Below are 26,648 nucleotides of genomic sequence, written 5' to 3'. Positions count from 1 at the left end.
AACGACCCAATCAAAAAATGGGCCAAAGAACTAAATAGACATTTCTCCAAAGAAGACATACGGATGGCTAACAAACACATGAAAAGATGCTCAACATCACTCATTATTAGAGAAATGCAAATCAAAACCACAATGAGGTACCACTTCACACCAGTCAGAATGGCTGCGATCCAAAAATCTGCAAGCAATAAATGCTGGCGAGGGTGTGGAGAAAAGGAACCCTCCTACACTGTTGGTGGGAATGCAAACTAGTACAGCCACTATGGAAAACAGTGTGAGATTCCTTAAAAATTGCAAATAGATCTACCTTATGACCCAGCAATCCCACTTCTGGGCATACACACCGAGGAAACCAGAATTGAAAGAGACACATGTACCCCAATGTTCATTGCAGCACTGTTTATAATAGCCAGGACATGGAAACAACCTAGATGTCCATCCGCAGATGAATGGATAAGAAAGCTGTGGTACATATACACAATGGAGTATTACTCGGCCGTTAAAAAGAATTCATTTGAATCAGTTCTGATGAGATGGATGACACTGGAGCCGATTATACAGAGTGAAGTAAGCCAGAAAGAAAAACACCAATACAGTATACTAACACATATATATGGAATTTAGGAAGATGGCAATGACGACCCTGTATGCAAGACAGGAAAGAGACACAGATGTGTATAACGGACTTTTTGGACTCAGAGGGAGAGGGAGAGGGTGGGATGATTTGGGAGAATGACATTCTAACATGTATACTATCATGTGAATTGAATCGCCAGTCTATGTCTGACGCAGGATGCAGCATGCTTGGGGCTGGTGCATGGGGATGACCCAGAAAGATGTTATGGGGAGGGAGGTGGGAGGGGGTTCATGTTTGGGAATGCATGTAAGAATTAAAGATTTTAAAATTTTAAAAATAAAAAAATTAAAAAAAAAAAAAAAAAAAAAAGAAGAAGCTAAAAAAAAAAAAAAAAAAAAGAAGAGAAGCAAAAAGCAAAGGAGAAAAGGAACGATAAACCCATTGGAAGGCAGAGTTCCAAAGAATAGCAAGGAAAAGTCTTCCTCAGTGATCAGTGCAAAGAAATAGAAGAAAATAATAGAATGGCAAAGACTAGAGAGTTCTTTGAGAAAATTAGAGATACTAAGGGAATATTTCATACAAAGATGGGCTCGATAAATGACAGAAATGGTATGGACCTAACAGAAGTAGAAGATATTAAGAAGAGGTGGCAAGAATACACAGAAGAACTGTACAAAAACGATCTTCATGACCCAGATATCATGATGGTGTGATTACTCACCTAGAATCAGACATCCTAGAATGTGAAGTCAAGTGGGTCTTAAGGAAGCATCACTAGGAACAAAGCTAGTGGAGGTGAGGAATTCCAGTTGAGCTATTTCAAACCCTAAAAGATTATGCTGTGAAAGTGCTGCACCCAATATGCCAGCAAATTTGGAAAACTCAGCAGTGGTCACAGGACTGGAAAAGGTCAGTTTTCATTCCAATCCCAAAGAAAGGCAATGCCAAAGAATGCTCAGACTACCTAACAATTGCACTCATCTCAACGCTAGTAAAGTAATGCTCAAAATTCTCCAAGCCACGCTTCAGCAATACGTGAACCATGAACTTCCAGAGGTTCAAGATGGTTTTAGAAAAGGCAGAGGAACCAGAGATCAAATTGCCAATATCCACTGGATCATTGAAAAAGCAAGAGAGGTCCAGAAAAACATCTATTTCTGCTTTATTGACTATGCCAAAGCCTTTGACTGTGTAGATCACAATGTCTATGGAAAATTCTGAAAGAGATGGGAATACCAGACCACCTGACCTGCCTGTTGAGAAATCTGTATGCAGGTCAGGAAGCAACAGTTAGAACTGGACATGGAACAACAGATTGGTTCCAAATAGGAAAAGGAGTACATCAAGGCTGTATATTGTCACCCTGCTTATGTAACCTATATGCAGAGTACATCATGAGAAACGCTGGGCTGGATGAAGCACAAGCTGGAATCAAGATTGCTGGGAGAAATATCAAAAACCTCAGATATGCAGATGACACCACCCTTATGGCAGAAAGTGAAGAACTAAAGAGCCTCTTGATGAAAGTGAAAGTGGAGAGTGAAAACGTTGGCTTAAAGCTCAACATTCAGAAAACTAAGATCATGGCATCCAGTCCCATGACTTCATGGGAAATAGATGGGGAAACAGTGGAAACAGTGGCAGACTTTATTTTCTTGTGCTCCAAAATCACTGCAGATGGTGACTGCAGCCATGAAATTAAAAGATGCTTACTCCTTGGAAGAAAAGTTATGACCAACCTAGATAGCATATTATAAAGCAGAGACATTACTTTGCCAACTAAGGTCCATCTAGTCAAGGCTATGGTTTTTCCAGTGGCCATGTATGGATGTGAGAGTCGGACTGTGAAGAAAGCTGAGCGCTGAAGAATTGATGCTTTTCAACTGGAGAAGACTCTTGTGAGTCCCTTGGACCACAAGGAGATCCGACCGGTCCATCCTAGAGGAAATCAGTCCTGGTTGTTCATTGGAAGGAGTGATGTTGAAGCTGAAACTCCAATACTTTGGCCCCCTGATGCGAACAGCTGGCTCATTGGAAAAGACCCTGATGCTGGGAAAGTTTGAGGGCAGGAGAAGAAGGGGACGACAGAGGATGAGATGGTTGGATGGCATCACCGAGTCAACGGACATGAGTTTGAGTAAACACTGGGAGTTGGTGATGGACAGGGAGGCGTGTCGTGCTGTGGTCCATGGGGTTGCAAGGTGTCGGACATGATTAATGGACTGAACTGAACTGAACTGAATTTTACTGGAAAAAATGCTTTTGCTTCTAGCCAATGATTTTGCTTCTAGGCATTTCATCGCCTCCCTTGCAGGGCCACATGGCCATGTGAACAAGAGAAGAGTAGTGAAACGGGAGCTGTGATGAACCCCCAGGAACTCTCCTTAAAAACAGAGCATGTGTCCATGTCTGATCTTCGTTCCTTTGTACTCCAGCAGAGAAATCTTGCACCATGATGTAACTTCAAGAATGTCAGGCCAGACAATTTTATTTTAATAAAGAGAAATAAAGTATCAGCTATACCTCAATAAAACATAAAGTATGAATATTAGATTAAAAAAAAGCATAGCAGAACAGACAGCAGGAAGGAGCTCCAGTCCTATCTGCAAGAAGAGAATCACCAGACCATCCCTAGACTGCCTTCCCCCTGCATTTATTTTGTACGATAGAGAAACAAAATTTTACTTTAAGCGAATCTTACTTAGGATTTTCCTCCCATGAAAGTAGTCCTGAAATTAATAAGTACTCTTGACACTCCTGGGTTTATTTAGAAAAAGGCAGTTATAATTACAGAGTCATGGCAGCCATATAAGGATATATCATTTTTCTTTATGCTCTCTGCCACCATGTGAAAGAATAAACTGACAAAGAGATGTGTGTGTATGTGTGTGTGAAGTCCATGCTCACACCTCTTTCTCTACTCCAACCTCTTGGAGTCACAACTTCGCTCCTATACTTAGGGGGAAGAAGAAGGCTTTGAGATAATTGTGTCTGATGCTTTAAACAGGATAGAAATGTCTTTATCACCAGAATGAGATTGTTTTAGCACAAAAGCTATGCAAACTTAGGGAACAAGGCTGAGAGATAATTAAGACTGCTTGCTACTCAGTGGGGAAGGAAGAATTCAACAGGGCACAAGGGGTATCAGTTATATTAAAAATTAATATGCTTTGTATTCATGTTTTAAGAAGCCCGGCTCCTTCATGAAGTTGGTTACACTAGACTGGTTTTCTCAGTTCCTAAGCACAGTCCAGAGAGTATCTCTTACCCACAGTCTTCTTCTGGAGACATGCAAATGCATTCAGATCCCAACTGTTTTTGTCCTGGTTGACAGTGACCCCTTAAGCCTGTCAGGATATCTGAAACAAAAGAAAATGAAGACAAGAACAGTTCACAGCATGGATTTCAAGTGGTCAGTTTGAATTTAGGAGAAAAGGCTATGGTGAAATGTTCTCACTTGTCTCCTAGAGTTAGAGCACTCATTGTAGCTTTTTCAAATCTGTTGTTATGAAATAGTCCATCTGAAAAGTCCTTTCTAGCCCTTGTGAGCTGTCACGTTTCCAACCTAAAACTGCTATTAAGTTCAAGAAATTGCAACTGGTGAAATTTTTGTTCATTTTTCAAATATTTATTGAATGACTATGATTTACCAGCACTGTGATAGATTCTGGCGATAGTGAGTTGAGCAAAATTTGACCCAGATCCCATGCTCACAGAAATTCTAGTCTTGTGGGCAGACAGACATTAATCAAACAAACACACTCTACACATAGAATTTCTGCTGTTATTAGTGCTATTAAAGAGAAAGCATATAATCAAGAAAATTGATGTAGCCAGGAAGGTTATGAACGGTAAAATGGGAAGAGAAAATGGAGTATCATGGAAGCAAAGGAAATAGCAGACATGAACGTGCTCAAAAGAGAGAGAACATTTGACTTTCTTGGAATTGAAAGAAAGCCAGGGAAACAAGGGCAAGCAACAAGAAATGGCCAGAGAAATGGCTGTGCGGTGGACTGTGTAGGGTCATAAAGGGCTTTTGAAGGATTTTTGTCTTATTTTATAACCAGTGGTAAATCTTTGATAGGTTTTAGCAGGGGGTGGCGTGACAAAATCAGGTCTGGATGTGGAAAAGAATTTAATTCTGGCTTCTGTGTAGAGGATGCATTTGGAGAGGCATGGTGGTCAAGATAGTAGACAATTTATGAGGTTATTATTGGGAAGATCCTCTAGAGGAGGGAAAAGGCTACCCACTCCAGTATTCTGGCCTGGAGAATTCCATGGACTGTACGGTCCATGGGGTCGAAAAGAGTCTGACATGACTGAGTAACTTTCACTTTCACTATAGTAGTTTGGGTGAAAGAGAATGGTCATTTGGATCAAAGTGCCAGAGGTGGAAATGGAGAGAAGTGGGTGAATCTGAGACATTTCAACCATGTAAAATGCATGAGATTGCATATTGTGGGTAGGTTATAAGAACTGTCAAGTGTAATTCTTAGATTTCTGGTTTGCATAAGAGAATAGATGTTGGTGCCTAAACTGAAACAGTAAATATTAGAAAAAGTTAGTGGTAGGGAGGCAAGGGTGATGACTCGGGAATTCCTCTCTGCAAATGCTGAATCTGTGATCTCTTTAAGACAGCCAAACAAAACAGATGTATAGGAACTTGGATACTCAGGCCTAAAGCTCAGTGGAGAAGTCTGTGGGAAAGATTTAAATTTGTTATTAGCCTATGGAGGGATCATTGACGCCCTGGGTATGGGTGAGATTCCTCAGCAGGAGAGTGTAGCATGAGGTTAGGGCACAGGTCTGAGTCTTGAGGAACTCCAGCATTTAAAGCCCATGCACAGGCAGGAGCCTGCTAAAGATGCAGGGCAGCAGCCAGTGGCATAGAAGTTAAACCAGATGGCATTGTGTGTTGTAAGCAGGGAAAGAATACATCTGCAGAAGGTCAGCTCTGTCGAATGTTGCTGAGACCAAAGCAAATGAAGACCGAAATATTGTCCATTGGGTTTAGCAATATGGATGTCAGTGTCAACAACTGTGCAAATGGATTTTAGGGGATAATGAAAAGCCAGACTTTTCTTATAAGAATAATCAGCAGAGAAATGGACAGCTCCCAAATGTAGCTATTTATCCCGGCCCGATATTCTAGGTACTAGGATGTTATGGTGGGAAAAAGAGAAGTAGAAAAATGAAAACAGCAGTTATCCTCTTTTTCCATGAATCTAAGCAATAGTGGAAAAAGAGACATTAATCAAATAATCATAGGGATGAGTTTATAATTAAAAGCTGAGATAGGTATTTGGAAGAAATATGATTTCAGGAGACCATATCAGCAAAAAACAAAAACTGAGAAGGGTAAGGAAGATTTATAAGGAAATGATGCTTGTGCTAAGATGAGCAATTAAATACTGAATATGAGGACTGGAGATTAAAGTAGAATGAAGAACACAGGTATATTATGTGCTAAATGCTGTGCTTAGTTGCTCAATCATGTCCAGCTCTTTGCGGCCCTATGGACTGTAGCCTACCAGTCTCCTCTGTCCATGGGGATTCTCCAGGATACTGGAGTGGGTTGCCATGCCCTCCTCCAGGGGAACTTCCCAACCCAGGGATGGAACCCAGGTCTTCCACATTCCATGCGAATTATATACCCGCATTGCAGTAGGTATATGGAAGGGGAAATCTGGGTTATCTTTGCTTATGTTGAGGTCACCCAAAGAAGCTTTAGACTGATTGAATTAAACATGGAGCTGACATCCCGAGCCTCCTGGATGAAACACACGGCCCTAGACTGGATCTGACTAATCAGGCATCCATATGACCACAATGGCCTCTGAAAGCAAGTAACTGACAAAGGAGGGAAGTAGAAAGGTATATCAGGCAGGAGGTTTGGTAGGGGAGCAGGTTTATGTTACAGGCAAAAATAAAGATTTAAAAAATTGGTACATTGTCTTCTTTGCTGCTATGCATTTCCATTCCCTGCTATTCTCCTCTTTTAGGACCCTCATTCTAGCTGGTGAAATATGGCTCAGAGCTTTCATGAACATGGAGACCTATAACTGCTGCTAAGTTCTCAGATACTAAGATTTCCATTGACATGGGCTTGTTTTTCTTTGGTGTCTTGTGTGGCTATGCCTCTTAGGCTTTTGTAAATAAATCCACACTTACTCAGGTCAAGGAGGGACTCTAAGCTATACATTTCCAAAGAGCATCAGTTTTCAAGCACACAGAGCTTTGCTCCCTTCCCACCAGTTTGATGTCATCAGTGACCACATACAAGGATTCCTTGCTCCCTCACTAAGAATCAGGTGGAAGCCAGAACTGGTCCTCAGCTGCTCACACTTTCTGCCCTGCACAATTTGTGAGCAATGTGGAAATGAAAACTTTGCAATCTTTAAAGAGTGATGAAGGCAAGAGGATCTTTGGAGGTGTTAATCTCTTAGAGGAAGGGATAAAAATGACAGGGGAGGTGTACGGCATCTCATTTCTTCAGGAAGCAAAATTTTTTTTCACATTAAAAGAATGAAAAGTCTTTCTGGCCAACCAATGACCTGGACATCTCTGTATCACACATCTCCCACCACATTGAGAGTAAAGAGGTTCAGTTTTACTGATGACTTTCTTTTTCTGTGACTCCTTTCATTGATCCTTCTGCCAACATTGTCAGAGAGAAAGTAGATGAGATGGAGTATTTCTTTCTTTTATCTCAATGTACAGCATTTTGTTATCTCTCAGTTTGAATTATAATTGCAATTTCTTTTAAAAACATGGAGGGGTGTGTGTATGTGTATACATATGCTGTTATTTGTATAAAGAGAAGGATCTACCTAAGATGCCCAGAAAGTCTTAATTTTGTAAACTGTGTAGTCCCTAAACACATTCATCTCTCTTACATGTATGATCAAGAATCAGGTGAAACTAAGCCACAATACCAACCTGAAGTTCTCACAGATTTCCATATTATCTCTTTATCAATAGTTTTAAGGTTATATAACCGTTGAAAAGTGAAAGTCACTCAATCATGTTCAACTCTTCGTGACCCCATGGACTGCTGCCTACCAGGTTCCTCTGTCCATGGGATTCTCCAAGCAAGAATGCTGGAGTGGATTACCATTTCCTTCTCCAGGGGATCTTCCCAACCCAGGGACTGAACCCAGGTCTCTTGCATTGCAGGCAGATTCTCTACCATCTGAGCCACCAGGGAAACCCATGTAAGAGATTAAGTTTCTCCTTTTCCTTCAGACATTATAAAAGCACAGAACAGGATAAAGAAGGCAAGGTAGCAGAGAGCTTGAGGAATTAGCAGAGCTGCTTGTTTGACCCAAACTGTCTGGTTTTGGGTCTAATTTAGCATCTCTTTGCCTTTAGTTTTTTCATAGGCAAAATAGGCCTAATCGTAGCTGAGCTCAGATAAACCCTCCAGGATTCTCTGATTAAAAATGAGACATAACTTGAACAAGCGTGTTGAGAAATTTGGAAGATATGAAATAGTTGAAACTCCCTTCCTTTTCCTCCAAGTAACCAACACGCCAGACTAATGGGAGTTCTCAGCTCCTGCTGCCAGCTAGCTGCCTGTCAGAAACTGAACTTCCAGGTTTATATGTTCCCGTCTTTCACAGCTTCACTCTTCTGCACCACTAGTCCAGTTATAGACTTACCAAGAGTCAGTTTTATTTGTTTCCAAGTCTATTTATGCCAATTCCTATTGTAATTGTGTATGCTAATTAAATATATCAACTTCCATAATATATCAAACTTACATATAAGTTGATAAATATATCAACTGATAAAATAAAGGAGGAAAAATTATTTTTATAAAAACTAAGTTGAAAACATTGAATAATTTAAAATGGTTTGCAAAAATGTTTCTCTGAATTAACTGTGGAGGAAACTACTGTAAAAGATTAAGGAAAAAAATACATATAACAATTTTAAAGCATTTTCTAGTCAAATTTGCTGCAAAAGTTGCCTTTAAGCTTTCACCTCTCTTCAAAACAGTAATTCTCAACTTTGGCTGTATCCAGATTAACTTGGAAAGATTTGTATAAACACAGATACTGGCCCTCCTAGCTCAACGACATCAGAATCAGGGAAAGGGACTTAAGCCGAGGTGGTTTTCAAAGAAGTGCCCTACTTGGAGTTTAAAAACTTATTGTTTTAGAGAAATTGATATGGGATAGCAAAATTGCCATCTATTCGATAGCAAATGATGAATTAGGTATTTGTTTTATTCAAGAAAGAAATCTTGGAACTCAAATCAGGAGACCCTTTAGGAAATAAGAGGTTGGTCCTATGTTAGAAAATTGGTGAATATTTATATATTTCTATGTTCTAAATTAAAAATAATAGGCTCCCAGTGGCTCAGCAGTAAAGAATCCACCCTTAATGAAGGGACTGCAGGAGATGTGGGTATGATCCCTGGGTCGAGAAGATCCCCTGGAGGAGGAAATGGCAACCCACTCCAGTCTTCTTGCTTGGAGAATCCCATGGATGGAGGAGCCTGGCAGGCTACAGTCCAGGGAGTTGCAAAAAGTCAGACAAGACTGAAGTGACTCATCAAACAAGCAAATAAGTTAATATAAAATGTTTCATTAATTAAAAAGCAGTGTGTATTACTTTTTTGTCACTCTCCAGTTGAGCTAAAATTTCAGTTAACCCTCAATTCTGATCTTGTTATATAAGAGCACTGTGCTCTATCAGAATATTGAAGTATTAGATTGGAAAATAAAATTGACCTCACTCTCCAAGATTTGAAAATATCCACTTGACCAATAGCTACTTATGTGTGCCTGAGCTCTTCATCAATACAAGGTGAAATACAACTTAGCCCATCATAAGCAACAGCATCTCTGTGGATGCTACACAGATAATCTCAAAGGACACCACCTTAGCAGACCCCAGGATCCTGAGCTGTTACCTTCTTCACAGCTGAGTGAGTCCAAAATAGGTGGTGTCCAGGAATCCCCACTGCATGTGTACCTCGATGGCCCATTGACAACCAAACCTCTGGGACAAGTTAGGTCAATGGAGTCACCAATTTTATATAATGTCTGAAATGGTGACAGCGTCAGTCCTTCTGGCACTGTTGGCTTGAGGCACTCTGTCCCTGCAGAGAGAGAAACATTTCAGATGCATTTGGTGGAGCAGAACACTCAAGGGATACAGGCAGATTTTGGGCATTCCAAGAAATGATTTTATGTGATTGACCATATCGGTTCAGTTGTTAATGCTGCCTTTTGAGCAGAAAAATTGGGGCTTGAGGATCCCAGGCTTCCACTGAGAAACTGCCTTTAGTTCCATTAACGGAAGAACTTGCTATGGAAATCATTTCAGATACTCGTCACTACATCATTGGGACATTTTCAAGAAATAATCTTTTCACTCTTCTCCCCAGTGAGTTTTCCCAAAATCAGGTGGCTGCACTGTGGGTGACACAGAGGCAGGATGTTCTAATTGACACTGATTTCAACTTTGTGTCATGGTATTCCATAATAACTCTTTGGAGTTCCCATCTGAACCTTGTTTGAATCACATTTTGACTCCGATGAAGCATGGGTATGTGTGGAGCCTACAAACCCTTGCTCTCTTTTCCAGCAAAGCATGCCAATGTGCTCCAAGGGGAAAACTGCATTTCACATGATATGCCATCTCTGACACCTAAGAGTTAAGCATCATTTCCCTGGGACCCATTAGCTTGCATTTCTTTGTACTCTGGGCCAGGCCGATGTCTGTGGTTGGATGCAGTTAGCAGAAGTCCCCAATTTCTTTTTAAGCACAAGCCTCACAGTCCGGCTGACATGCAGGGGTGAGAACTAAAATATGAAGACAGTTTGAAATCTAACTTTAGCAGACGAATCCTATTTTCTGTTTCACTAAATCTTTTCACCAGAGTTACTGAAAAATGGTAAAATGTACTAATCTAAGGGTGTGACTTTTCTTTATTTATTTTGGGCACGTTCATTCTTTAGCAGTCACATAGAGGGTCTGCCCAGTTCTCACGTTGGCATTCCACGTCTCCTTGCCTCCAGCTCCTGTCTGGTAAGCATCTGAAGTACTGGTATCCGACAGCTTTGAATCCAGTAAAGCATAAAATTTCAACTTCTTCTCCAACTGAGTACTGTTTCTTTTCATTCTAGAATTAAAGCCGAAATCAGCACATTACCATTGTGATGAATAATATCTTCAAACACCTCAGGGCCCTCCTAGATCTCTTTTGTCCCTTCATTCCTGTATATACTCAGAGTCTGCTAAATGTGTACTTCTAAATATCTCTCAAAGTTCACTCCTTTCCTTTGCCATCATCACTGCCTTTGCTCACAGTACATATTCTCTCTTATCACAACTCGATCCCTGGACCAACAAGATCCCCTGGAGAAGGAAATGGCAACCCATTCCAGTATTCTTGCCTGGAGAATCCCATGGACAGAGGAGCCTGGTGGTCTACAGTTCACCGGGTCACAAAGAGTTGGACACGACTGAGCGACTTCACTCACCATAACTATTGAGCTATCTAACAACCAACTAGTCCCTCTTCTAATCCTTCTTCCATATTTCTAGTTTAAATTGATTAGACTATATATATACCTATATTTACTTAATAACTTACTCTACTCTGTATATGTGATGGCTTACTATTGCAAGAATAAGAAAACTATATACTATCCTGCAGCTATAAACTGAGTGAGTAATGTATTCTACATATGCAGCAAATATATGCAATCGCTATGGTAACAAATTGACTACAAATCATTTGAAAGTATTCCTAATAACCTATCGGGCATTACATATTTTCCCACTTAATGTGTAAATAAAGTGCAACTATTGGCATGTGGGAGTTCACGAAAAGATTTTAAGATAAAGTGGATTTTATACTCTTAACTTAGAATATGAAACTTGACCCACTTCCCCATCCTCTCCTCTTGCCATTTCTTCCCATAGAATCTATGCTCTAGGAAAACAAAGGCATCTACCATTCTTTGCACGTAATATTCTCTTTCACGCCTCCATATCTTTATTAGCTGTTTCCTCTGTCCTCAACATCTTCTCTCTTCCATTGTCCTGAGACCCAACTCAAGTAGAATTTCCTGTGTGGGAAATCTCTTTCATTTACCAGTTTCATCATGTGTATCATCCTTTCGGTTTTGGAGAGAAACTTGCACAAAGTTCTATTTGATCACATTTATCAGCCCCACCCCTACGCTTAAACTTGTATAAGCTCTATTTTATGTTTATCACATTTATCAGCCCCACACCTGTGCCTGAGTGGTATTTCTTCTACCAGCTCTCTGCCTCACAAATCTTTGTGTGTTAGTCACTCAGTTGAGACTGACTCTTTGCAATTCCATGGACTCTAGCCCGCCAAGCCCCTCTGTCTACGGGATTCTCCAGGCAAGAATACTGGCGTAAGTTGCCATTCTCTTCTCCAGGATATCTTCCTGACCCAAGGATCGAACCCCGGTCTCCTGCATTGGAAGCAGATTCTTTACCACCTGAGCCTTACACAGGGCTTGATAACTATGCTGAATAAAATGAAAAACACTCTCTTTTTGAGGAAGACAGTAATGTAATGGTCTCTCCTTACTGAATGGGAGGCAAGTACAAAGAACTGACTAGGAAGTTATTCTCTGAAAATTGAAGATGGGACTTTTGAGGGAGGTGAAAGTTCAGTTATCAACCTTTGTTACTACGTGGCCATGAGATCCAACTTGTCTCCCAGAAGATGATTAATTTTCTGAATACAAAAAGAGTATCCCATCATTGGTTATTATGGATATGGCTGTGTTTCCAAGGGGAATGGCATGATGGCTAGTATTAATGATCTGGATATTTTATTCAAAGGCTGCACATTTTCCCTCACAATCATTCTGAAATAAGTTATTGTCACAAGCTTCTGCTTCATTTCTCTTATGAAGCTATAACCTATAAGTATATGCTGCAGCCATCAAGCTTTGTCAACACATCTGCTAGACCAACTTAGCAAAGGCCTTTACCCAAAGTCACTGTCACTTGCCTCTGGGGTAAGTGCCTTTGGTCACTAAACAGATATCTTCACATGCAGGGGCATGATTGCTCTAGCCTGGAATGAGGCACATCTGCCTTTGATTCCATAAAAGGGGCATTTTGCTACTTGGAATTCTAGAAAGTCCTCATTAGGAAAGTCAAAATTGTCTTACTTTTGAGCAAAAACTATTGTTAGGTAGGAATTAGGCCTTTAATAAAGAGTAAATTGAAACAAGTAGTGAACTTATTCATAGAAATAGAAACATATATTCTAATTTTGTGAACAGTCATTGGAATAATGAATCACTGTTTAAACCTTTTGTGTGTTTTTAAAATTAGAACATCAATCATTTTAACACTTTATGTAAGCAACTGACGCAAACAGATTAAAAACTATTTAGAAATCTGGATGTGACAAAGTGTAATTTTGAGGATAATGTTGAAAAGGGCAGGGATTGGCAAACTATTTCTGTAAAGGGCCTTGAGAGTCAATTACAGGCCAGGTAGCATCTGTCACCTTGTGCCACTGTTGCACAAAAAAGTCATAGTCATTATGTAAACAAAGGAATGTAGTTGTGTTCCAAAAAATTCACTTGAAAAAGGACGAACAGGGCCTCCCTGGTGGCTCTGTGGTAAAGAACCCACCTGCCAATGCAAGGGACACGTTTCGACCCCTGGTCCAGGAAGATCCCACATGCCCTGGAAGTCTGTGCACCCCAACTATTGAGCCTGAGCGCTAAAGCCTGGAAGCCACAACTACTGAAACCTGCTCACTCTAGAGCTTGTTTCTCAACAAGAGACATCATGGCAATGAGAAGCCCATTCACCATGATGAAGAGTAAGCCCTGCTTGCTGCAACTAGAGAAAAAAATGGAGCAGCAACAAAGACTCAGCACAGCCAAATGTGAATAAATAAATACTAAAAAAGAAAAGAAAAAGAAAAACAGAGGGCAGACCAGATTTGGCTCCTGGGTATAGTTTGCTGATCCCTGTCCTAAAGGATTTGTTCCCGAAGTGTGGCTCCCCAACTAGCAGCACCAGTATTATAGGAGATCTTGCTTGTTATGGAAGTTTCTGGGCCTTGCTTAAGACTTTGGAGTTTGAGAACCTCTGGTTCTCCAGTAAGGACTAATGAACATTCAGTTCAATCACTCAGTCATGTCCGACTCTTTGTGACCCCGTGGACTGCAGCACACCAGGCTTCCCTGTCCATCACCAACTCCTGGAGCTTGCTCAAACTCATGTCCATCGAGTTGGTGATGCCATCCCTTTCTCCTCCTGCCTTCAATCGTTTACAGCATCAGGGTCTTTTCTAATGATTCAGCTCTTCACATTAGGTGGCCAAAGACATTACTCCCCTCCAAATATTTCTCCCCCTTCACACCTCTAGGCCTAGCACCTTATACATGAACAGAAGATGAATGAACAGGGAAGATATATTAGTGCAGACACTGTTCTGTGGCTATTTATTCGCTGGCTTTGGAGAATCGAAGGTTATTGCTCTTTAATCATAAATATGACATAGTTGGAAACAGATGAAAGGCTTTACTGGGTTTAAGAAAGGTAAAATTTCTTTTAAAAATGTGAAATTGATTAAGGCACATGCCTCCTGTGATCAATTTTAAGTATTATGTATCTCCTGAAAATTTATATCTAAAGTCACAGAGCTGTCTAACAAAAAAAGTTGTTTTTAATCATAGAAATATACAGTGGTTTAAAGAAAAAAGATAAAAGGTAATAAAACTTTGATTGCTTAAGAGTTCTACAGGTATTTAGCCTAATAAATCATTATAGGCTCAGCACCACCTATGTTATAGTCAAACTAGTTTGTTTCCCTGATAATGTGCCTTAGATAGGGGGTTAGTTTGTTTAGATTCAGAAATAAACAGTCAGATCTTATTTGTAGACTCTTAGAGAAGCCATCCGGAGAAGGCAATGGCAACCCACTCCAGTATTCTTGCCTTGAGAATCCCAGGGACAGGGGAGCCTGGTGGGCTGCTGTATCTGGGGTGGCACAGAGTCGGACACGACTGAGGCGACTTAGCAGCAGCAGCAGCAGCAGCAGCAGCAGAGAAGTCATCCAAACCATTCTTTACTCACATAAATGTGTCATCAGCACATGGGGTAGTGCCAAGGAGCACAAAAGACCCTGTCAGCCTTTGGTCTAACTAGGTATGAGGACGTCTTCAGGGAATTCAAGAGGGGAAGTGGTGGAGCCTTTCTAAATACGTTTTTTACCTTTTAAGTCAATAGGTTATCAAACTATGAAAAAAACAACTCCACATAAAAGAAAATGCATGCTTCCTAAGTTCTCCTTTTAGGATTCCAAACCTAAAGTGAAGGTCAGGATGCTTACCCGAATAAACCCATTTTCTGGAGGGACTGGTTGAGGACACCCTGAATCTGATTCTAATTCAGGGAGATCAGTTTCTTTCATGTACTCATCATCACTGATGCATGGTTGTCCACTAGAAGGGAAAAAAAAAGATACGTATAATAAAATAAATAGGTACACATACCTAAATGTCTATGTATGTACATATATGGATGCATATATATATATACTTTACAGCATATATATGCTCTAAAGTGTGTGTATATATGTATACTTTAGAGCATGCTAAGTTGCTTTAATTGTGTCTGACTCTTTGCAACCCCATGGACTGTAGCCCACCAGGCTCCTCTGTCCATGGGATTTCCCAGGCAAGAATACTAGGGTGGGTTGCCATGACCTCCTCCAGGGGATCTTCCGACCCATAGATAGAACCTGTGTCTCTTATGTCTCCTGCATCGGCAGGTGGGTTCTTTGCCACTAGCGCCACTTGGGAAGCCCATATATATATGTATATAAAACAGATAAAAAAGAGAGAAAATATTAGAGAGGAAAAGGGGTAGTAGCATACCTAACACCTCACTGATATGTTGAAATAGGTAAAATTCTAAGTATTTCTTCACTTAGCAATAAAAAAATAAATACTGCAAGTCTCTAGCAGTGGGGGTGGCTGCCCACTCTCCCCGGCTCCCGTCTTTCCATCCTTACTCGTTCTGCATTATGGAGAACGTGCAGTGTTCCTCTTGATGCCTCTCCCCCTCACAGCGTTTTCCTCCTTGCTGAGGGGCAGGGTTGTTACATTCGCGGGTTCTCGATCTCCTGTAAGTAGCATCACACGAGCTCCAGGAGGACCAGCAGCCCCAGTTGCCGTCCACAGCATCTGGAAGACAGGGACATCCACCCACCGATCTCAGTGCAGCCCAGAGAACTGGGGCTTTGAAGCCAGGCCAACTTGGTTGCCTCGCATTTTAGCTGTGGGATCCTTTGCAGGATATCATAGCGTTGTTGTCAGGATTAGAAGAAATTCTCTGTGTAAAGAGGCTGATACATCATCTGTTTTTACTTTCCTGTTCCCGCAGGAATAAAATGGCAACAGCTCTGAAAAATTTTCAACTATCAGCAATGTGTCACACAGTACATATATGCATACATCTATGTATACATATTAACATCTTCTGAAAAGGATATATATCTATCTAATATATATATTAAAATACATTTCTAAAGGTAATAGACTATATTCTTACTCCCATGACATATCCTCTTTCTAAAGAGGATTAGAGGTAGCCATGAATATATCTTAGTCCAGTATGAAAATTTTGATTGTGGCTTAATTTGTCCCTTATTACAAGCTATCCTTATTCTACATTATAATGCATAAGAGACTCATAACATCAGTATCATATAGTTTACTTTATATTATGTTTTTTATTTTATTTATCTTATGTGATAGGCATTGTGCTGTTTATTTCATATACATATGTTGTTGTTGTTGTTTAGTCAACAACAGTTGTGTCTGATTCTGTGTGACCTGGTGGACTATAGCCGGCCAGGCTTCTCTGTCCATGGGGTTCTCCAGGCAAGAATACTGGAGTGGGTTGCCATTTCCTTCTCCAGGGGATTTTCCTGACTCAAGGATCAAACCTACTTCTCTTATGTTTCCTGCACTGCCAGGTGGGTTCTTTACCACTAGCACCACCTGGGAAGCCCGACTACATAAACACATGTATATAACTTTCAAGTGTATAGTGCCTTATCTCCATTTTATGGAAAATCGATTTAGGCACAGAGAGGTTAGGTGACTTTTCCAAGGTCACACAGCTGATAGGTTACAGCTGAGACTGACATCAAACTGTTTGACTTTTGAGTCTAATTTTCTCCAGGCCTAATTTCCTTGTGAATTTGCGTAAGGTGGAAATTGCAAGGACAAGTTTTGTTTTGTTTTGCTGTTTTCATTAACCAACCTAGAATACCTTGGGGAGGGGAAAGCTTCCTGCCTCCTAGTAAGTTACTGACACTTACTAGATTTGTAATCCGGGGAGCGCCTCTCACAGTTCTCGCCATAGGTGCCGCTCTGGCAAACACACAGACATTCGGTCCCTGAGAGCACAGGGCGGCCATTGTTAGGGCATCGAGCACACCGGCAAGGGTCAAACTTGGCTGCATACTCTTGAAAAGCTCTCCTGAGGTTGTTCCGTCTTGTCACTGCACAGGGGATGTTTCTGACCAGGTCCGTGATGGGAGCAAGCTAAGAGCAGATGGGAGGGGGAAGCTCTAGTCAGAGTCACCTCTTTGGCATATGTTGACATCACCACCCAGTTCTCATGGAATCAGAGGCAAGACCTGGGCAATCGTATGCTTCAAAGCGATTATTGTAGAATACGGCATATCTGTCTATTGAACCAGTAGAGAAAAGCCCTCTCCAGGGAAGGGGAGGGCAGGGAGCTTCTTCCCTTCTGTCCTGGGTAGACCAGCTGTCTTCAAGATTAGCTGTCTTCCACTGTCCTAAAGTACAGCAGGTGTAATGTACATGGAGTTTACTTTCCCTGTGCTTCTACTATGGAGGAAGCCTCAGATGAGGTGTTACTTATGAGAATTTATATCATCTTACTTATTAAGCATCAACGTCTGGAGATAAGTGACTAAGAGTCAGGCAGCTCAGGAATGTTTTGGTGAAACCTCAACAAGTTTGACTCAAGGAGAAAGATCTGGGAAGAGTGAGGAGAGGCTTTCTGTATTCTTTGTTTTTCCAGGGACAATAATATTGGCTTTTGGTGAACCAGGTGAAAAAATGTGGAGAGAGAACACAAAGAAATGAACTTTCTGGTAGAATCAATAGAAGAATTACAATAACAAATATGGGGGCTAACACAAAAATCAAGGCTCATCAACATTTTAAAACCCCAGAGGAATGACTCTCTATGCAGTGTATGACTCACAAGTGCCCAGATGGATGGCTGGACCACATTTTCCTACCATAACCTGTAGAATTCCAAATATCTTCACATTGCATGTAAATCATCCTACTTTCATGATGATTGAATTCCTTTATTTTCATTTGAATGAAATGAGCAGAATAGTTCCTTTAGGGGCTTTAAAAAATGTGCTTATGTTCCAGGCAAAACTGGTTTAAGTGGTGTACGACTGATTTGTGGACAAAGTATTTCAGACATAATAAAAAACACCCTTTAATGTAATTACAACAAATATAAGACTGGTAAATTTAATCAGTGGTTTTAGAAACAGAATTTCAAATGGATCTAAAATCTCATATATCTCATAGAACTATAAATGAAGATTTAGGAGTGCTCATCAACTAAAGAATTGCAAGAAAAATACAGAAATCAAATGTATTATATACATGGGAAGATAAAGAGCAGTACTCTAGGCAAGTTTAGGCAGTTTTATGCATCAAATTCCCTCTTTTGGTATTTTATGTATGCTACGAATTCTAAATGCCTTACTACAGAATGCTTGTTCGAACAGCAAAAACAAGAGATGTGTAATTCAGTGTTTTCTAAAAAGGTATAGTGTGCATGCACACCAAAGAAACACATTTCTTTTTTCATCTGAGAAGGAAATGGAAAAGGAATTGTGTGATGCATAGTTTGGGCTGCCAGACAACAGCTTTAGCTCCTACCCATAATGCTTTTCGATCTTACCGCAAAGTCGATCACAGAAGGATTTTCCTTTACTGATTCTAACCAGTCAGAAAATACCCTCTCTTCCGGAGCAGAGCTCCCTTTCTCCCAAGCCAAAGCCGCCGCATACTCACTCCTCCCGCCTTGAACCAGCGATATGGATTTCTCTGATCCCTGCATAAAGGAACCTGCAAGGTATTTCAAGAAAATGACTTGTTTAATTTTATTGCAAATTCAAACTGGAAAGTAAAGCCTATCTGCACAGGAGAAAGAAGCAGATGGCAGAACCTTGTAGCTCCATTAAGTCAGCTAAGTGAAAGCTCTGGAACACACCTCCTGTCCCTAAAGGGAGTTTAATAATAGAAATGATAACCATAGTGCTAACAGCTACCATTTATTAAGCAACTCGTGTATGCCGGGCACTCTACTCTCATTATTCATATAATTCTCATAACAATCCTGAGAAGTAGGTGTTATAATAAACATGGACTTTGAAGCCAGAAGTAATTTGGCCTGGAACACGTGGTTACTAAGGAGAGAGAGGGGGTGGGACACAGATGTAACCTAAGGCCTAAGGACTCTGCCTCCTGCTCTTTGAATGCCAAACCTCTCACTTTTGACTTATATAAGCATATGTCTTGGGCCTCAGAATAACATAAATCACATGGTTTCTGGCACCCATTCAGTGGACCACCATGCCATAATTGACTACAATTACAGAAAAAGGTGATAGAATGCTTTTAAGCCTAAAGATAGGAGTAAAAGTACAACTAACCAAAGGGAAAAATTAAACATAAGAGTTGGCACAATGTTGCTTTAGAGGTAATGCATTTACTGTATATAGCAAAGATCTTTTACATACATTTTCAGGACAATTCCTATTAACTCATAGTGTCTTTAGTATGAGTGTGTGTGTGTGCTCAGTCGTGTCTGACTCTTTGCGACCCCATAGACTCTAGCCTGCCAGGCTCCTCTGTTGATGGAATTTTCCAGGCAAGAATACTGGAGTGGGTTGCCATTTCCTTCTCCAGGGGATCTTCCTGATCCTGGGATCAAACCTGGGTCTCCTGAGGCTCCTGCATTGGCCTGTGGATTTTTTACCACTACAACACCTGGGAAGCCCAGCTTGGTGATAAGAAATTGTAATGAGAAAATCAAATGGTAAAGAGGTTAGTGATATGGGTAATAGTTAATGACATGGATTTGATGTCTGTTCTGGAGTTTCAGTAAGGTTCAGCCATGCCCCTGTTTAGAAATTCTGCAGTGAGGGAGACTAGGATGATTAAAACAATGGATGAAATACTCTGTCTATGAAAAAACTATGGTCTTTTTCAAAGTGAGCTGCTTAAGAGGGATATAGGAAGAACATTTTAGAAGGTTTTTCTTTTTTTGCATTTATTTTTCATGTGAAATATGAGAGAAATGATTATTTGCCAATATACCATATACCTATTGACAGTGATTCTGACTTGCTAGATTGATATCATATATGTCATAAGTGGAATGACACTATGGTAAGAGTTATATATGATAAGCTTGGAATCTTGAAGAAAGACCTAGAGTTAAGTCTATTTATTATTCTATTAACTACTATGAACAGAATGCTCACAAGTGAATAAATGGCTTAAAAAGATTCCAGAAAGAAAATTCAGACTGAAGATGATACCTATAGCGCAAACATAAGCAAAACAACTAGTGGAAGGAAGAACAGATCCTTCTCTTTCTTATGCAAGCTTCTCGTTGTCACAACATGAGTTTGATACCAAAGCTGCCTCAAAACATATCAAAAGTTTCAAGGAGTTTTATGAAGTATTATCACTATGATATGATATCAAAACCAGGGGTTTCCTAGTGGTTCAGAGGCAAAGAGTACACTAGAATGCAGGGTAGTCAGGTCCGATTCCAGGGTTGGAAAGATCCCCTGGAGAAGGAAATGGCAATCCACTCAGGTATTCTTGCCTGGAAAACCCCATAGACAGAGGAATCTGGCGGGCTATAGTCCATGGGGTCACAAAAGAGTTAGACTTGACTGAGAGACTCAGTGACAACTATGATGAGCAAGATTATGAAAAATTCTAGTTTATATAGACTATATTTTGAAACTAGCTCAGGGTTAGAAATAGACATATCTGTATTCTTAAGTGTGCTTTTAGAAAACAACATAAATACGTCTTTGTTTTTAGGCAAATTGTCATTGTGATTGATCAGTGTTAGTTGACAATGTTCTATAAACCAGGCACTAAAAACTTGGGTTGGAGAGTTGACACAGTTCAGGAATATCAGTGATGTGTAAGCAGGGTAGGCTGGATGGTTGGGTTGATTAATCGGTTTGGATACTGCTGCAATAGTCTCTGGTTTTGCAGTGTCTTCCTGTTACGAGTCCATTTTGGACATTTTCTCATCTCTATGTTGGATGGATTTTACAGCTGAGTAGTTTTTATTCATTGAGTACTCAAGAATGAACATTTACAGAATGCTCTCAGGTTTTGAGACATCTTTCTGTTATGTTTACATATGAACACATTTTCTTTTCTGTTTTAGAAGTTTGTGAACATTCCTTTATTGTCTTAGCTTTATTTTGTGGATAAGTCTGACGCCAGCCAGATTTTGTTGTTATTCTATAGGAAATTATTTTTTCAGCTAAGGTACTTGAATTCATTTTAAAAATCTTTGAATTTAGTTAATTAGCTAGAATTTGCCTTGAAATTGTATATTTGAACCATATTTCTGATACAATTAATCAAGACAAATTCCGTGCTTTCTTTCCGGGACATGTTCATATATTTACTTATTTATTAAAATAGTTTTTCTCTTTCATTTCTTGAGCTCTCTATTTCAGGAACATTAATTCCCATATATTAAATTATATTTGTCATTCTATTTCCATTAGATAATCTTTAATAATGGTTAATATCTGAATTTGTCTGCATTTATTATGAATTACTTTAGATCGTTCTTTTATTAATTTTACTTTCAGACAATAATATCTTGAATTTTCAGTGTCTGTTTATAACTATAATGGTGATTCTTTTCAATATTTGTGTCCTTGTACCTTAGTTTTGAAATCTTCCTTTTCAGTTAATTCTTATATTTAATCTTTTCGAACTCTGAGCTCTTGATTTATTGAATTCTCATTCTTATTAAACTATTCTATTGCAAGACAAACTGGTATAGAATCTGTATATTCTCTAATTTACATTACTAGGTTGATTGCATACTCCTTTTTTTTGGCTGTAATACAAATGTATAGTTATCAAATCAGCTCTCGTTTTGCTTATGCTCAACATGGGCATCCACATGTAAACCATCAATAGCCTCTGATACTTAAAACTATCTACTTATTATTATAAGTAGCTTAGCTACTTCTAATACTGGGGGACCTTGGCTGTCCCCCAGTGACAATATAAGCTTCATATTTGGGGAGTTTCTGTGATTCCCTTTGTTCTGAGCAGAAGCAGTCATCAGTCAGAAAAGTAAGGGAATAAGAGAATTTTACACAGAGAAGGAGTTATTTATAATGACAAGGCACAGTCGAGAGCATGACTTATTTAGGAAAGAGAGGCAGAAACTTAGCTAGGCAGAAAGTGAGGCAGGAACTTATCTTCAAGGCTATGCGAAGCCACTGACAGGTTTAAGGCCTGAGTGTTTCATGATAAGATTTGCCTTGGAGAATATTCCTCTCACAGCAAATGTGTAGAGTAAGGCAAGACCAGAGGCAAAGGGACCAGCTGGGAGGCCTCTGTGGTAATCCAAGTTGGAAATGATGAATGGAAGGTGTGTGCATGGAAATGAGGAAATGGGGAGAGCTGCGAGACATATTAAGAAGGGGGAATGACTGCTTACTGCATCTAGAGGCAAGAAAGAGGGAGGGAGAAATCAAAGACAGCACTCAGGTTTCTCACTTGGTTGTCTGAGTGTTTTTAATGTACTACTTTTAGAGCTTCCGTGCATGCGTCTGACTCTTTGTGACCTCATGGACTGTAGTAGCCTGCTAGGCTCCTCTGTCCATGGGCTTTCCCAGGCAAGAATTCTGGAGTGGGTTGCCATTTCCTCCTCCATAGGAGGCTCCTGACCGAGGGATCAAACCTGTGTCTCTTGTATTGGCAGGCAGATTCGTTACCACTAAGCCGTCTGGGAATCCCCCCTCTTAGAACTTATCAGTCTGTTTTTTTTTTTTTTAAATTGAAATATAGTTGATATACAATTTTGTGTTAGTTTCTAGTGTACAACAAAATCATTCTGTTTTACATATATATTAAATATATATATATATGTAAATATTGGAGTAGGAAATGGCAACCCACTCCAGTATTTTTGCCTAGAAAATTCCATGGACAAAGGGGCCTGGAGGGCTATAGTCCATGGGGTTGCAAAGAATCAGACACAACTGAGCACACACATATATATATATTTTTTTCATAGTTTTTTCCATTATGGTTTATTATAATATATTGAATGTAGTTTCTTGTGCTATACAGTAGGACCCTGTTGTTTAGCTATTTTATATATAGTAGTTTAGGTCTTTCCTGGTGGCTCAGATGGTAAAGAGTCCACCTGAAATGCAGGAGACCCAGGTTCGATCCCTGAGTTGGGAAGATCTCTTGGAGGAGAAAATGGCAAGCCACTCCAGTAATCTTGCCTGGAGAATCCCAAGGGCAGAGGATTCTGTTGGACAGAGGAGCTACAGTCAGTTGAGTCACAAGAGTCAGACACAACTAGTGACTCTGTACACACAGACTAGTTTGTATCTTCTAATCCAAAACTCCTAATTTATCCCTACCTCTGCTTCCCATTTGATAATCATAAGTTTGTTTTCTATGTCCCTGAGTCTATTTCTGTTCTGTAGATAAGTCCATTTGTATCTTATTTTAGATTCCACATAGAAATGATATCATATGTTGTTTATCTTTGACTTCACTTAGTATGACAATCTCTAGGTCCATCCATGTTGATGCAAGTGGCATTATTTCATTCTATTTATGGCTGCGTAGTATTTCATTGTATGTGTGTACTACCTCTCCTGTGTTTTTAATGGTTGTCTATATATATCCTTACTTTGTAAACTCCTTGAATGGAAAACCTAGTTCATGTCCGTCCTTACTTTACAATGTCTAGTACTCTTGCCTGGAGGGTCCCATGGATGGAGGAGCCTGGTAGGCTGCAGTCCATGGGGTCGCACAGAGTCGGACACGACTGAGCGACTTCACTTTCATTTTTCACTTCCATGCATTGGAGAGGGAAATGGCAACCCACTGCAGTGTTCTTGCCTGGAGAACCCCAGGGACGGGGGAGCCTGGTGGGCTGCCATCTATGGGGTCGCACAGAGTTGGACAGGACTGAAGCGACTTGGCAGCAGCAGCAGCAGCAGTACTGGGTTTGGCCCACATGTGTGAAATTGCTCAGTCGTGTCCGACTCTTTGCGACCCCGTGGACTGTAGGCTGCCAGGCTCCTCTCTCCATGGGATTCTCCAGGCAAGAATACTGGAGTGGATTGCCAGTTCCTTCTTCAGGGGATTGTCCCAACCCAAGGATTGAACCCGGGTCTCCTGCATTGCAGGCAGACGCATAGGAAGAATCAATAAATGTGCATTCAGACAACCTAAACAGGAGATAAAGAAAATCCTAACCATGTCCTGTTTTGAGTAGTACCAATATTTGATTTTCTTCCTCCATACCACACATAGGACTCTGAGGCAGATAAACGAAACTACTGAAATAGGAAAATAGTGCAGTCGCAGTCAAGTGCAATATGGTACTTAAGTTATTGCCAGTCAGAACCTGCTAGGTAAGCTGCTAAGAGAGTACTGTTACCTTCGTATTTCTCTGACAGTTTGTTAGTGGTGCACCGGTGTTCCACTTTTGTTTTTTTAACAAAAAGGAAGCGTTTCTTTGTTTCAATCCGGATACAATTTTTGGCTTCTTCCTTTGTTAAACCTGGGAAATAAAGTACAAGAAAAAACCCCTGAGAACGCACCCTGGAGAATTCAGAGAAGAGCATGAGACTCTGAGCACTCTGGAAGCTACAGGTACTCTGTACCAGCATCCAGCTCCTTTCCTTCCCGTGAGCTTGAATGATGAATGGCTTTTACTACAAAGGTGGTTCTTCACAGGCCATGGGACATCCTGAAGATTAAAGGTATTTATGAGTCCCTGCCATCTTCCCTGTGGGGATCATGTTGGCCTCTCTATGTTGCCTGCATACAGTAAACCTCTAAGCTTGCCCATGCTATTGGCCTCTGCCCCTGTACAGCAAGTCAAGAGACGAACACTTGCTCTGTTTGGTGCCCCATCATCAGGGGGCACCGTTCTTTGGGGGCCACAGCTGATTCTGTGAGGACTGAGTCTGTTTCATTTCTTCCCTTGTTCACCACTGCAAATGTAAATCTCGCTGGTCACTTCTCCTTCCCTGAACACTCATTCCCATACTCATCTAAGCTTCCTCTCCCTGACTTGGCCGTTCACTCAACCTCTACCTCCAAAACCCTTTCGTTTGCCTCAGAAACTGACTTCCTGACTCATGAACTCTTCAGTGTCCTTCGGGACTGTTCACTCTTTCTCCTTATCTTAATTCAAGCCCATACTTGATACATTTTCCCTGTTGTCTTCAAGGGAGGTTGATGCTGCCTGGTTCCCAGTCTCTTTAGGAGTGGGAGCTGGGCTTAATACCTTCCTAGTTTCCCAGGACTGCTTGCACAGGACAACACACCACAGTTGTATAAGTCTTGTAAAAATCCTTATGCTCTAAGACTCAGAGTATCCAGTTCTAATACCTTTGGTCCTCATTGTTCTGATCTTTTGCCAAACTTCCTCATTTGTTGAAGATTTTGGTATCTGAATCAGTCTTTCCCGCCCTAATGCTAGTCCATTATCCTTAAGGACTTCAAAATTGGTGGGGGATGTCAGGGATTGAGTGGGACAGAGGCAGGGAAACAGGTCTGGCTGTTTGGAGGCTGACTTGGTACTGTCTCTCTAGGGTAGTTTGAGAAGTGTTTCCTTTATTCTTTTTAAACAGCTTCCTCAGTCACCTGACCTGGTACGCAAAAACACCAAAATTAGAATCCAATATTTTTGCTGTTTAGTTTAAAATTGCCTTGCAAAATACAAGCACATAAGAGATAGAGCTGTTATGTGAACTATTAAGCACTTCAAAGCAAAGTAGTTTATCAAATACTGATTCTTAGGGTTGCAGGTTACAAGAGCCAGGGAAGAGTGTTATCAGAGCCAGAGGCACCATGTGAGTGTGTGATGCTGCAATATAAACCCGAGTGCGCGGCTTATCAAGGAATGAAGCTGAATAGATGCAGATGAGGCTTCCTACTTTGTAGTTTTTTCAATAGTTTGACACATTGAAAGAGATGAATCAAAGATTGGGAGTAAAAATAAGTCTTGGTTTGAGGCCCTCGTGTGTACCTGGCATTTTAATTTCTAACAAAAAAGATGGCTGTTTTGATTAAGCTGAATAAATATGACTCATTTTTCTTCCGGTGGCATTGTTCTTATAAATGGGTCAGTCAAATGTTCAGGCAGTGTGAGGGATTTAATGGTCCTCTAACCCTTCCATCTAGTCAAGGCTATGGTTTTTGCAGTGGTCATGTATGGATGTGAGAGTTGGACTGTGAAGAAAGCTGAGCACTGAAGAATTGATGCTTTTGAACTGTGGTGTTGGAGAAGACTCTTGAGGGTCCCTTGGACTGCAAGGAGATCCAACCAGTCCATTCTGAAGGAGATCAACCCTGGGATTTCTTTGGAGGGAATGATGCTAAAGCTGAACTTTGGCCACGGCATGCAAAGAGTTGACTCATTGGAAAAGACCCTGATGCTGGGAGGGATTGGGGGCAGGAGGAGAAGGGGATGACAGAGGATGAGATGGCTGGATGGCATCACCGACTCAATGGACGTGAGTTTGAGTGAACTCCGGGAGTTGGTGATGGACAGGGAGGCCTGGCATGCTGCGATTCCGGGGTCACAAAGAGTTGGACACAACTGAGTGACTGAACTGAACTGAACTGAACCCTTTCTTATTCTTTCATTAGATTTCTATGATTTATTTTAAACGATTTTTTGAAGTGGGCCATTTTTAAAGACTTTATTGAAT

General features: G+C 40.6%; 1 protein-coding gene across 8 annotated transcripts in view; it reads right to left on the bottom strand.

Annotated features, from left to right (window-relative positions):
- C6 (complement C6) overlaps positions 1-26,648 on the bottom strand; it is an 84,492-nt gene that overhangs the window by 11,846 nt on the left and 45,998 nt on the right. For all 8 annotated transcript variants that reach the window (XM_042233825.1, XM_042233823.1, XM_042233826.1 and 5 more), the window contains 8 exons: positions 24,365-24,487; positions 18,575-18,741; positions 16,935-17,160; positions 15,621-15,792; positions 14,937-15,048; positions 10,580-10,712; positions 9,498-9,686; positions 3,846-3,936 (listed from right to left, as the gene is read on the bottom strand). In XM_042233825.1, coding sequence (XP_042089759.1) covers positions 3,846-3,936; positions 9,498-9,686; positions 10,580-10,712; positions 14,937-15,048; positions 15,621-15,792; positions 16,935-17,160; positions 18,575-18,741; positions 24,365-24,487 — 1,213 coding nt within the window. The remainder of the gene's footprint in view (positions 1-3,845; positions 3,937-9,497; positions 9,687-10,579; positions 10,713-14,936; positions 15,049-15,620; positions 15,793-16,934; positions 17,161-18,574; positions 18,742-24,364; positions 24,488-26,648) is intronic.

The sequence above is a fragment of the Ovis aries genome, chromosome 16 (genome assembly GCF_016772045.2).
Source record: "Ovis aries strain OAR_USU_Benz2616 breed Rambouillet chromosome 16, ARS-UI_Ramb_v3.0, whole genome shotgun sequence".
Lineage (NCBI taxonomy): Eukaryota > Metazoa > Chordata > Mammalia > Artiodactyla > Bovidae > Ovis > Ovis aries.
The sequence above is the reverse complement of the archived record's forward strand: the minus strand, read 5'-3'. Positions and strand labels throughout refer to the sequence as shown.